Source organism: Hydra vulgaris, chromosome 01 (assembly GCF_038396675.1).
Source record: "Hydra vulgaris chromosome 01, alternate assembly HydraT2T_AEP".
Lineage (NCBI taxonomy): Eukaryota > Metazoa > Cnidaria > Hydrozoa > Anthoathecata > Hydridae > Hydra > Hydra vulgaris.
The window spans coordinates 4,227,825-4,242,437 of record NC_088920.1 but is presented as its reverse complement, the minus strand read 5'-3'; the positions used below and the strand labels follow the sequence as shown (position 1 = coordinate 4,242,437).

Below are 14,613 nucleotides of genomic sequence, written 5' to 3'. Positions count from 1 at the left end.
AAAAGCTTTTGTTGCAAATATTTGATTAAATTATTTTGCAGCCAAAACATGAATATCTTATTTCGAATTATGAAAAAATGTGAGGATTTTATTTAAAAAAAAATTGGATATCACCATGTTTTTACAACTTTCGTATCAGGAAATTAACCTCTGCAAATTTAGAACTGATATCAGTTTCTACAATCTTCAATTTGCTAACTAATGTTTCCATAACAATGTCACTCTCCAAAATTGTTGTATTTTGTTTTTCCAACCGAACTGAAGCAGGAGCAATGACTTTCAATAAATCAGACACATTTCAACAAATCCAAGTCAATGTCATTTAACATGTTTAGACAATTTAGTTCCTCAAGTATTTTTTTTTTACACCTTCTAAGCTGTAAAAAAAACAACATCCAAAAATGTTTTTTTTATCTCAAAAGCACTGTTCTATCACTGTGCGGTTGTCAAACAGCAGTCCTTTGTTATGCAAAGATCAGTAAATGAATTCTTCTATGTTGTTGTTTTGAAAATGACACTATGTCGTATATTCTTTACCTCTTAAATTAATCAAACGTAGTGTTTATTCTTGGATCTAACCTTGATTCTGACGGCAATAATATATAGTGTAATATACTTTTAGAAAGGTCTCAAAGAGCTGAGTGTATTATTGTAATATTTGTAAAACAGCCCTATGTCAACATAGTGCAGTTTACCTCCAAGGTCCAGATATGAGCCTAGGCGTAAAGTAGCTTTAACAATTGAAATTCTAATTCAATCATTCAAGAAACATTTTATTAATTTGCTATTATCGACAATCTGAATGGTTTTAATTATAGAAAACTAAAAACTTTTCGGTTTTTACGGAAACTCAAACACGAATTACGAAAAATTCTACAGGAACGTCAGCAAAATTAATCTGATTGTCCTAAAGTATCTTAGAAATGGAGGACCATTTTTTTTTTCAGAAGACGCAAAAATAATACAAAGTACAAAAATATTTTAACATCCCCAACCCCTCATTAAAATTTTCTGGATTCCCCCTCTCCTCACTCCTTCTACCGACACAAAGATAAAATAAGCCCTGTCAGTAATGGCTCAGAGCCTAAAATGATTAGCTAGGTATTACAAAAAAAACATAAAAAACAAGGCATTATAATTTGCAAATGTAGTTGCTAGCCTCCTTAAGTTGCTAAAATCGTTAAGTTTTCTCTCTAACTAGGGGAAGGGAAAAGCCTAACCATGGCTCTCACTGTATTCCTGATAAATTTCTTTATTAGGGCAAAATTGAATGCAGTGACTCTGCTAGATAACATTATCATTACTGATATACTTAATAATGGTATCTAAAAGAGTATTCTTAAAAAAGATATATCAACCGACTTCCAAAATTTTTGAGCAATTCAGTCAAGAACCTCAGTCAAATTATTTTTAACCCCAATAATCTGAAATAACTTTAAAAACAGTTACTTATATTGATTTAGAAGAACATTTTTTATTAAAATTTTATTCCATTTGAGGCCATCTATTAATAATGTCAGCAGGGAGGGGGGGCAGGGTGTTATAGAGCTTGACAATATTTTAAAATGGGGCCCTACCCATTGCCAACTATGTGTTAATTAATTTTGTCCGAAAGTAACTCTAGAAAATCTGAAACTTTTAAGTGTAAGTTAAGAAATTCTGATTTATTCAATGAAGTTCTTTATAAACTTCAAAGCTATATTGTACTATATTAAAAGTCTGAAATTTCACATCTATCTTCAGAAAGTCCAAAACTTTTAATGAGGTTTTAGAGGTATTTTCAGAAAATCGAGCTCCAGATCATAGTTTTTATTATTCTGAGTTTTTTTGTTTGCTTGCGTTGTCACTCATTCTTTATATTTAACATCGGGGCCCTTTAAAATGACTGTGATGACTTTAGTTATGACGTAGTGAAATAATAACTATAGAAAATTAATTCTCAAAATTAAATTTGTCATCATAGAATGCGTATAAAACTCATTGATTTAAAATGTAATTAACTTGAAGTAAAAAAATGTATGTTTTTATTTCGACAATAAAAAAGAAAAATAATTTTTTAGTAAACACAAGATGCGTTCTAAATATTAAAAGACGGTCAAAAGTGGTCTAGACGATGATAGAAGAAGTCTTCATCTTTTTATAGAAAATTTATACGTCTTAAAACAAGACACCTTTTGCACGTCATTTATGAATTTGAGTTTTAAAATTAACTTATAAAAGAAAGACATAAAAGACAACTTTCTTAAAAACGAGTAGGTGACTTACGTAATCACTTAAAAATTACTTGAAATTCTTAAGAAATCCATTTTTTTTAATACATGTTTAAACAAAGTTTTGCTTATTTTAAAAATAAATACAAGATACAAATAATTTATTATTATATTTAATAAAATTGATACAGTATTGTGAATATTAATTGCATCAAAATCAAAAACAATAAAAAACCAGCATTTTTTAAATTTTCTTTCTACAATATAATAAAAACACGGACACTAATATTTTATGTGTCCTCCTAATGCTGCTATGACTTTCTGCACACAATTTGGCATAGAATTTACCAAGTTTTCACAAATGTATTAGATTTCTGAATCTTTGAACCAAACCTGAAGGATAGTTGTGGTAAGCTTAGTTTTAGTAGTGTAGTCATGATTTCGCAGTCTTTTTTTATAAATGCCCAGAGATTCTTAATTGTATTCAAATCTGGGGAGGGTATTTGCCACTATGAGATTATTAGGCTCTTTAAGAGTTATAATTTTCTACCATGAATTTCCAGACTTTTGTGGATCTATGGGATGTGACTAAATCCTGCTGCAATATTCCGTATCCATTTGTTAACACTTTTAACATCTCTAAAATTAAATGTGTTTGCAGAACCTCAATGTAAGTGTCAGAGTTTATTATGTCAGAAACTGGATAGAGTGCTCCTGGTCCAACAGTAGAGAAGCGACCCCAAAGCATTTTCTTTTCTGGACAGTTGTCCTGTGTCTAAAAGCTCACCATCAGAGCAACAAGCAAACTTTGATTGCTGGCTTTTCATTTTAAAATGTGATTCATCTTAAAATAAAGCCTGCGATCAATAAAAAACAAGTTAAAAATTATCAAGTCTGTTGTTAAATAAATAAATTAACAACTATCAAGTCTCTTCAATTAATATCTTCAATTTTTAATATTGTTTTTAGTTGTAGATTATACACATATAATAAGTTAAATAGCTGCAAATTTAACAACTGCATTTTGTTCTACCCTTTTCTCATTTATTCTTTATTCCATATTTTGTATTTCTTTATTCAATACTTTGTATTTCTTTGCCTACAAGATACGCTTCTTCTTCATGGCATCTGTAATGGTTTTTAGGAAAGTTTTTTTGAAGAGTGTTTTTATACAGAAACTAACCTCATCCCCAAAGTACTCGAGCAGACTTGGATGTCATGTGTATCTAAATTATTCATTAGTTGGTTACTTCTTTGTATTTTTGATTCCATCCAGCCTCAGATATCTCTTACAGAGGTCTTTCATTTTCAACCACATTTCCTTGTCCTAATGGTGGTAAGCTGCTTGTTACCAAGTAATGCTTCTTGACCCAGCTAACTGTAGACTGATTTACTTAACATAGTATGGCTATTTCCCATTGAGATTCATCAGAACTCTGAAGTGAAGTTAACATTTGAGATCATTTTCTTGTGAAGTGTTCATCTTTTTTAATTTTTATTTTAAAATTTACTTATCCTTCTAACCATAGTTAAGTTAGAGAAAATGTAGAAGAAAACAGTAAATAAGAAAAAATAAATGTTTGATGCAATTAATTTGCACGTTACTGTATCAAATGTGTAAAATATTTTTATAACATTAAATTTTTTTTAAAATTACAAAGCTTTGTACATTTATTATTACGTCAACAATATGACATCCTAAATAACGGGAAAGTGTTTCTGTTAGACACAGTTCAAGCCTTTAATTGCATTTAAAGCAAGCTTATTTAATGTTAAATTCCGTTTGTTGGGAAGTGTTTGAACCATCATTTACTTTTATCGAATTATTAATTTTTATATATTTTTGTGTTTATTTCATTAAGAGTTCCAAAAAGGGTAATTGAAATTAATGACAGAAGTGAAGCGTTTCATGAATGATATGCGCATATTTATAATGACATAAGTGAAACTTTTCATGAATGATTTGCGCATGCGCTTATTTTTAAGAAAGAAATAATTAGTTGTATTGAAAATAACTTTTATTAAATAATAATGATATTAAATAAGAGTTTTACTTTTAAAGATATAATATGAAAAACAGTTATTTTGCTGAAAACTTATGTTTTTTAAAGATTTAGATGTTATTGTTAAGTCAATATTATATATCGTCGTTGGCCAGGTAATATCTCACTTGTGTAATTTTGCTTTTTACACAAGTGAGATATTACCTAGCCAACGACGATATATATATATATATATATATATATATATATATATATATATATATATATATATATATATATATATATATATATATATATATATATATATATATATATATATATATATATATATATATATATATATATATAGATATATATATACATGCAGTATTGTGCAAATTATTTCGGACAGTGGCAAAAATGGAATAATTTTCACAATAAGCCCAACTTTTAGCTATGATACTAAAGATTTTCTTGCTTTTTCAGATAAATAAGTGTTTTACTGTAGTCTAGTGGTGTCTGGCAACTCTTTGCTGCCGGGAAGACATTCTAGGAAACGCATCAGTGGCTTCAGTGCTACTTCAGGCTTTGTGCAGAAAGGTTGTGACGGAGGTTGTGACGGATTATTCACCTCGTATTCACAATGGACATCACTCCCAAGAAACGTGGAAGCATTATAGCTCTTAAAGAACATGCTGGTTTGAGCATTACACAGATTTCTAAGAAAATGAAGATGGCCAAGTCAACCGTTGGTGACATCTTGAAAAGAAAAAAAAAACACTGGTGAATCTTCAACACTGCGACAAGCAAGATGTGGAAGAAAACGCAAGACAACACCTAGCGATGATAAATTTATCTTCAGAGAAAGTATAAAGAATCCTAAGAAAACAAATGCAGACATTCAAAGAGATTTTTCCACATCAGGCGTAAATATTTCTTCTTCAACTGTCTGACGACGGCTCCTTGAAGTTGGCAGATTTGCCATAAAACCTCTAAAGAAACAGTTATTGACATCGGTTATGAAGAGAAAACGTCTTCAATGGGCACGTAGGTATTCTCAACAGACAGCAGACGACTAGAAAAAAGTAGTATTCTCCGACGAATCGCATTTTGAAGTCCATGGCTACAGGTCAAAGTTTGTGAGACGAAGCAAAGGTGAACCGCTTCGGTCAGTTCATATTCAACAAGCATCCAAACATCCGCCTAAGAAGATGTTTTGGGGTAGTTTTACTGCTAAAGGCCTTGGACGACTTATTAACGTAGAGGGAATGATGAATAGTGATAAATACAAGGCTATTTTGGAGACTCATTTACTTCCTAGTATGACAAAAGACTTTTCTGATGGAGATGGCATTTTTCAGCAGGATCACGCACCACGCCATACTTCACGTAAAATGCGCACATTCTTTGAAGAAAGTGGACTGGAGATTTTAGACCTACCTGGAAAATCTCCAGACATCAATCCCATTGAAAATTTTATGGGCTATAATCAAACAAAGACTCCTGAAAGAAGACTGATTGACAATGGCAAAGCTAATTAGTGCTGTAATTAGGACCTGGTATCATGATGAACAAGTGACTAAAATGTGTTCATCTTTGGTCGAATCTATGCCAAATCGTGTTCAAATGCTTGTAAAAGCAAAAGTAGGTCATATTTCCTATTAATTATATCATATTTTGTACCATTGGCATGTTTTTTTTGAATAAAACTTTAATGTGGCAAATTGTGTTATTTCAACCACTGTCCGAACTAATTTGCACAATACTGTATATATATATATATATATATATATATATATATATATATATATATATATATATATATATATATATATATATATATATATATATATATATATATATATGAAATAAATAGAAAACTATGTCTAGTAGACAACTTTTTTAAACTAGAGAGTAAGTAGGAAGGGGCCTATTAAGAGAAAAGACGCAACCAGTTTGCCTCCTAATAATAAAACTTTTCAACATTCTAATGTAATGCCGACAAATTATGCATGGAGAGACATTTTATTTTCGTTTAAACAATTTGTTATACTCTTGTCATTTGTGTCAGTTCTCTATCTCCCTTTTTTATATAGAAAGTAGAAATTTTTGTCCAACAGCTTTTGTGTGTTTTTGCTGAGTTTGACATTTTGCTAATTGCTAGCTTTAAATAATGAAACATAAAGAAAAGTTGTATTTTTCAAAAATTTTTCATAATTGTTTTTTTTTAACCAAACAAGGATTAAAACCAACTGTTAAAAGCTGATGAATACGGTTTCAGTTTGGTGAATACTAATAGTTTAGCGCTGAAATTACAAAAAACATTGCGTAATGTTTATTGAAACCATAGCAAACTTTATCAACAAAACTACTTAACATCCGCCTAGATAACGACGTAAACAGAAGGCAAATTATTTGAAGGTAGAATAGACAAAAAAAAAAAAATTAAGTTAAAAAAAAATTGAAAATAATTTTTTTAGGAAAAAAACTAAACAATAAAATAAAAGGAAAAACTGTTAAAGAAAAAGATTGAAAGTACAAAAACAATGGTAACAATGGTTTCTGTTCATATTTAGCTGATGTGATTCTAATATAAGCATTATATAAAAGATTCTTCTTATATTTTAAAAACATTATGATATGGCATTTATGAGATTAACAAAAACTATTTAAAACAGGAACTTTTTTTCACTTTTGTTAAAACATTTGTCATATATAATACGCGCAACATACGATTGCCCATATAAAATCAATAGCAATTTATTATGGGACTTGTTAGGATCCGCTAACAGAACAACTTTGGTACCTGTTGGGGAAACCAAGATGTTTCCTAGATTTTGCTCTGTAGGGCTCCAGCTAGGAACCCAGGAGTATCTATTAGTGAAATTGAAGCATATCTTTTTATATATTTTACACCAATTCATCGACGTAAAAAAGATATAAAACATACGTTTTAATTTGTTTTAAAGTATATGCCTTTGGGATAAATAGATTATTTTAAGGGATACGTTTTTTGGGTTTTAAAGGATACGTTTTATTTAAATTACGCAACGCTAAGTTTTACTAATTAACAAAACAAACAAGATCAAAAGACTGCCGTCGTCGAGCGTTAAGAAACATTAAAAATTCAAATAGCATAAATGAAAATCATTTTATTTAGCATTAAGTTTAACAAAAATTGCCGCGTAGAAGAACTTAAGATCTCCTACTTTTATTTTTAAATAAGTTTTGCGTTGCTTATTTTATGGACGATCACAATCCAGAAATTTCAGTAAAACTCTTATACAGCGCTTTGAATTCAACTCGTTGACACAAACGAAAAAAAGTAGACCAGCCAAATTTAAAAAAAGTCTTATCTAATGCTTTAAAATAAATAAAAAAATTTTTTATTACATTACAACTCACAAACAACCTCGAATATCAAAAAATTAAAAATCACTTTTTATTTACCCGTAACATACAAGGAAAATTTAAGACATGAACTGCAATAAAAATGTAACATGAGAAAACTGCGGAATAATTTGTCAATAAAGTGGGTGTGTGATATTGTTTAAAAGTCAAACAAAAAATAAAGTAATATAGACTTTTCTTTGTTAAAATTTTAGCCTTTGCATTTGCTATTAAAAGAAAGTTGAGTTAAAATAGTATGCTTGCATTTTTGATTTTAAAAGATGTTAATAGTTGAATGTTTTCACTAAATAACATTTAAAATATTTATACTTTTTGTAACTTATTGATAATATTATTGTAACAATAGAAAAAATAAATTAGTCAATTTAGTTTATATTAGTATGTAGTATATCTATATATATATATATATATATATATATATATATATATATATATATATATATATATATATATATATATATATATATATATATATATATATATATATATATATATCTATATATATATATATATATATATATATATATATATATATATATATATATATATATATATATATATATATACATATATATATATATATATATATATATATATATATATATATATATATATATATATATATATATATATATATATATATATATATATATATCTATATATATCTATATATATCTATATATATCTATATATATATATATATATATATATATATATATATATATATATATATATATATATATATATATATATATATATATATATATATATATATATATATATATATATATATATATATATATATAATATAAGAGGTGGGAATTTTTTAAATTTTTCTTAAAATCAATTTTCCCTATTACTAACAGTGGAGAAAAATTATAAAAAGTGTTTTTAAGCTGGTAGTACCCCAAAAAACAGCCTGAAAATTTTTTTTTTCAAAATTTCAATTTTTACAATCTTCATTTATTTATTATGTCTACTCTTATAATAATAAATAGAAATTCAAAAAGTATAAATTAAAAGGCCTAAATAGATTTGGTACTGGATCATAAGCGCCTTAGCAACGGGCCTTAGAGATATATTTCTTGCAATATCTTAAAAAATACAAGTCTAATTTGTATAGTTCTTTTGTTTACTTATGACTAAATTGTTCCTTAAAATGGTTTTATTGACCACCATAATAAAGCAGAAGGTATTACATACAACAGTGGTGGTTTTTATTGTGTAAAAAACTTAATGTACTTTTAGTCTTATTTTTAAATTGTGTTTTTCAAGCGATTAACTTTTTGAGCATTTTTTAATTTTTTAACAAAGATAACATTTTACTGCTCATTAGAATTTTTTAAAATTTTCAGCAGTAATATAAAAAACGGATTCTGGGCCAAAATCAAAAAAATCATCGTTTGGCTTAGAAAGTATGATACATCTCTACCATATTTCAACATGTATATCATAAGATCTCTTCAACCAGAATGACATGGTAATAATTATAATTACATAATTATAATTATAAGGTGAAATCTAGCTTAATCTATAGCTCATTGATGACTTAAGCATAAATGTAATCTAGCTACGCATAGCTCATTACTTATGGCCTAAGCGTAATAGAAAACATTTCCTATTACAGTAAAACTTCCAGATTGCCCCACTTGTGCATCACCAGAGTTTAATGTTACAACTAATCTCCTTCCACTACCAACACTAGGCATGGAATCAGTAAAATATCTGCAAAATGAGATAGTAGTTGTAGGACCAATTATTGCACTTGATTGATACAATAGTCCAGATGATTCATTATTAAATAAATTAATATTAGCACCGTTCCACGAAGAAAGATAAAAGTTTTCTAAACCAGATGAGGCGTATATGCATACACTATTCTGATCAAATCCTTGAAATACTTTATAATTAGTATCGTTATATGGTGTCCAAGGGTTTATAACAGAGTTAGTATTTGTTGGAGAATTGTATGCATCATACAGGCGTACTCTAGATTCCCACCAATTTCATCCTCCAATAACATGCATTCTAAGATATATAAGATAAACACCTTGACCAGCAACGTTTGAAGCATCTAATAACATATATTCTTTACCATAAGTTTTGTTTGTAAATCTAAATGTTTCTGAGTATAATTTAATAGATGACAATGATTGAGGTATTGATGTAGTTCTTGTAATATGAGGTTGTATCCAATATGTAACTGGTTGACTAGTTTTATTGTATAATTGAATTACTAGACTATTAGTAAATGGTAAATATAGTGTAAAGTATCCTCCTAATGCAATAGCTGTATGCGCATTACAACCTTGTAAAGAGTTTGCATAAAATGAGTGGCCAAGTTGGTCAACTGGTGTAAATAAAAAATCACAGGCTAAAGGAATATTATTATCTCCAACACTATCTGTAGAAAGAAAAAAATCTCCTATGCAAAGTGCATGATCTGCGTATATTCTAAGAAATACATTACCTGGAACATTATGATTAGGATCTGATCCTTCTAATGCTAACCATAGTTTTCTGAATATACCAGGACTATAATATTGTAAAAAAACTGTTGTTGCATCAGTCCCTGTATTTGATGGAATAGTCAGTGATTTTAATCCAAGGCATGTTAAACTTGAATTTGGTATTATTCCTAATTCATTAAGACTAAGTGATTTATTATCAAAATAATTTTTTGTAGTAGCATCATTTGGATTTGTAGGTTCTGCTACATTTATTAATTTATTAGAATTCATATTAATGTTACTAGTTGCGTTATTTTGTCCATCTCTCCTAATGAACAAGTTATTAGCTTGAGTTGTTGTTAAACCATCTATAGCTACAGATGAAGCTCTATCACAACCGAATATATCAACAGGCATTTTATATATAAAGAAAAAAAAATTACCATAGATTATTAATAATATTCTGAAAATCATATCCCTCATCTAGTTTTTTCAAAACATATAAACACAAGTGTCCACAGAATAAGGTATTTCCAAACTGAACTCTTTTACTATTATAATAAACAGGACTTTTTAAATAATTAACAATTTCAACTGGCGGTGGTAGTCCATAAGAGTCAAAACTTAGTTTTTTATCTCCGTCTTTGTACCAGCAAATCCCTGCGTACTTGAATCTCCTGTATTTAATATTCCACATTCTTTTCTTTGTGTATTTTTGGGTAATTTATCTCTTACAAATACACCTCTAAAATGTTTTATTTTAAATTTTTTTGCTGCTTTGATCAATTGAAAAATTGTTCGTGGTTTATTTGGTAAAATTATTCCTTCAACATTGATAAGTTTATAATTGTTATTTTCCATTTTTACTTATAAATTGTTTTTTTTCTCAAAAAAACAATTTTACTTTTTCGGCTACCCTACCCCCACTCCTTGGGCTCCCCTACCCCCTACCCTATGGGCTCTTTGACCTATATGACCTATAAATTATTTTCTTTTAGTTTGTAGTGTCCTTATGCTAATGTGTGTATTCATCTAAAATAACTCTTTTATCGACTTCTGCGCTTAATGCTATTTTATTGACCTCTTCTGTGTAAATTTCATGTGAATATGATCTTATTACATTCATCTTCCTAATATAATCTTTTTTATTTAATAAACAATCTTAGTAATCTTCATGTGTTATATACTTTTTAACAACATTATTCTTCACTCCTTTACATTTTTTGTTATCTTTTCCGTGTACTTTGTAAGAATACAACTTTGATCTGAGTCCTACAAATTCTTTAATTTGTGCTCCTCCAGTCTCATCTTTAAACATTCTTATTACTTTCTTATTAAGACCAACTTTAAATCCTACATTATTAATTGCTGGGTGATTTGGGTTAAACTCACTTGTATCAAATTTGCATTCAATATCTTTAGAAATATCTGAATAAAAGTCTTTTGTTTTATTTTCGTATGCTAACGAATCTGTATCTGTGAATAATAGTTTTGCTCGATCAGCATTGTTTTCCTTTATGTAATCATAATGAAATTCATACATTAGAGTTTTGCTCAAATCTAATATACACATTCCTAAGTAAATTAGTTTAGCATATTTTAATTTTGTTCTTTTCATATGTATTGCGACAAAGTTTTCATCAAATATTGTTCTACTTTCAAAGTTTGGTTTTGATGCTAATTTAATAGCTTCATTTCTGTTTGTTACTAATCTAATATCAACTCTGTTTTCCACATTCTCCATTGTTTTTCCAAATACTGAATTGTTCATGAGTTTAAAAAAGTCTTTTTCAAAATCATTTGTTGTTTTAGTTCTAAGGTTTATACTTAGTTCAACGTATTCATTGAGCCATGTTCTTTCTTCAAATTTTATTCCGCTACAAATTTTAGTAATCTTTAATCCTAATCTTTCATACAATTTAAGATTTTCATAATGTACTATATACTTTTCCTTATTATTCAAGTTGGGCACTAATTTTTTAACTTTATCAATACTTAATCTTTCAGGTGCGAGAGGATAATCACTATGTTCATCATGTAGATATTCATGGTACTGTAAATCTACCTCTAGTATACATGGAATTCCAGTTTTCTATTTTATTTTTGACCATCCATTTAAAACCATGTGTTGGAAGTGGTTTACTTATTAATATATAAATTATATAAATATAAATTATTACCATCTAAATATTGGATAAATTTTGATGATTTGCTTTTACAATACTCATCGCCCATGTACTTATTATTAGAAGTTTCTAACCTATTTGATATCATACTAATTCCAGCTCTTATACCTTTCTTTATCGTTAGTATCATATCGTAATCACTAAGCAATTCTAATTTTATTTTTGTTTTCTTCAATGCTGCATCCCAAGCTAATTCTGGTAATGTAAAATACCAAGCAGGATCTAATTTATAAAATTTTCAAAGACGTCAGCTAGTAAAAGCACATCTGAAACATTGTACAAGTCATGATAATCTCTAAATGTTTTGCAATTAAACTCATTCCATGCATTTTGTGCATGTGAGTAATCATCATCACTTATATCTTCATCGTTCAATTTTGAAAAGAATGATTCTTTTGGTGGTAATTGTGCCTCATTAAATCTATTAATAGAATCAACCCAATCATATGGCTATACACCTTTTCTAAATAACAAATCTAATTTTTTGCCTGAATATAATTTTCCATTATTTTTACACTGGTCTTTTGCTAAATTCTTTGATAAAGCATCTAAACTAGAAGGCATAAATCTATAACTATATAAGAAACGAAGCTCACGTTTAACTTCAAATTTCTTACCTTCTTTAATAAACTCATCAACTTTAATTTCTCTAGAAAAGCTAATATACTTTTCTTCATTGTTAGGTATGCAACTCAATTTTCCTCCTGATAATTTCTTTATAAATAAGTGAGAATCATAACCAGATAAATTGTGAAATAGTACTGAAAAGAATTTTGGAATTTTATAACTTAAATTACAATTTTGATGATCTATATTTTCCCTTTATCTTTTCCAAGATTTTTTCCACAAATGTGACATAATATTGCTGCATTAAAATCATGCTTGTTTTCATTAGTAAATATCATTTTTTTTGGAAATTTAATCCTATTACAAATTTTTATGATACCTTTATGTCAACTATCAACAAAAATTTATTCAACATCATCAGTTTCACTACTTGCAGTAAATGTGACTGCACTGCTTTGATAAAAACTTTTATCAAAACATTTAATATAATAACAGAATGAACTTGGAATATGTTTTTGATATTGTTTAGTATAAGATTCATTCGGATTTGGTTCACAAGTGTCAATTTGTTTTATAATACTTTTAAAGTCTGCATTTACTACAAACGGAACTCTCATTGATTTATTGTGATTAGTAAATTGCATTGTTGAATTTGGTGGTGGAAGTTCAATACGTACTGAATCATGTGTTTCACAATACGATTTATGACTAGATAATGATTCTTCAGAATTAAACCCTAATAAACAATTTCTACAAAAGTAATTTTTACAATGATTATTAGATGTTTGTGATGAAAGTAATCTGCTTAAATTTTTTATTAAACAGTAATGGTTAGATCCTTCGGATCCATAAGAATTAGTTTGCCCATTTGAAATTAATAGTAAATCTATTAAATGTTTTCGATCATTATTCTTTGATACATTCAAAATATGAACTTATGAATTTTCATAACCATATACATTGACACTGATATCTGTATTGTTCTTCTCAAATTGTGTAATTTGATTTAAGGATATTGGAAATTCTATTTTATTCCAGTTTATTTTTTCAGCTTGATTTTTAAGCTCTTTATTTACTCTTTCAGGATGACTATCTGTTGGATTTAATGCTCTTGCGATACACCACTTAAAACATTGATTATCTTTATTCTTTATATTAATTATTGCTTTTTTAGTTGCTAAAATTTTATCAAGTGGAATATATGATTTAACTTTAATAGGATTATAATCAATAATATTGATATCTATTTTTTCAACAGAAACAAATCTTCAACCTGATCCTGTTTGTTGGTATAATGATAATAATTCTAAATTTTCTGCTTTGATGTTTCATAAAACTCGTATAAATCTGTTGCTTCTAATACAACACTACTTTTAGCAGCATTTATGAAGGTCAAAGCATCATAACCTTCTATCCCTTTAGCTGTAAAGTGTCTCGTCACATTTTTAATAGATGATTGAGTTAATTTAAATTTTATTGCATTTATGTCTTTATTTTTTTATTTTTTTATTGAAACAACTTTATTTTCAAGTTCAACTTTGTTTCTAACTTCCAATTTATTGTAAAAATTTTTAAATGAGTTGACTTTTTTATTGACTTTATTCTTAATTGTATCAGGTACGTATGACACAATCCAATCTGCAATAGAATCAGAATAGGTTGAATAGAATAGGTTGAATGGGTTGAATAGAATAGAATAGGTTGTGAAACTATTTTTGAAGATGCTTTATCAATTAATTGTTTTCCTTTTTCAACTGTAGCATTTCTAGCAGCTTCTATTGCTGATTTTGAAAGATCTTTTCCTGCT

At 27.8% G+C, this 14,613-nt stretch overlaps 1 protein-coding gene across 1 annotated transcript; it reads right to left on the bottom strand.

Moving 5' to 3' along the window:
• Positions 1-11,215: 11,215 nt before the first annotated feature.
• On the bottom strand, positions 11,216-12,369 carry LOC136073985 (uncharacterized). Its single transcript, XM_065786282.1, has 2 exons — positions 12,234-12,369; positions 11,216-12,120 (listed from the first exon to the last, which is right to left on the bottom strand). Exons 1-2 carry the CDS (start codon positions 12,367-12,369, stop codon positions 11,216-11,218), a joined length of 1,041 nt encoding a protein of 346 aa, XP_065642354.1.
• Between the last annotated feature and the right edge of the window lie 2,244 nt (positions 12,370-14,613).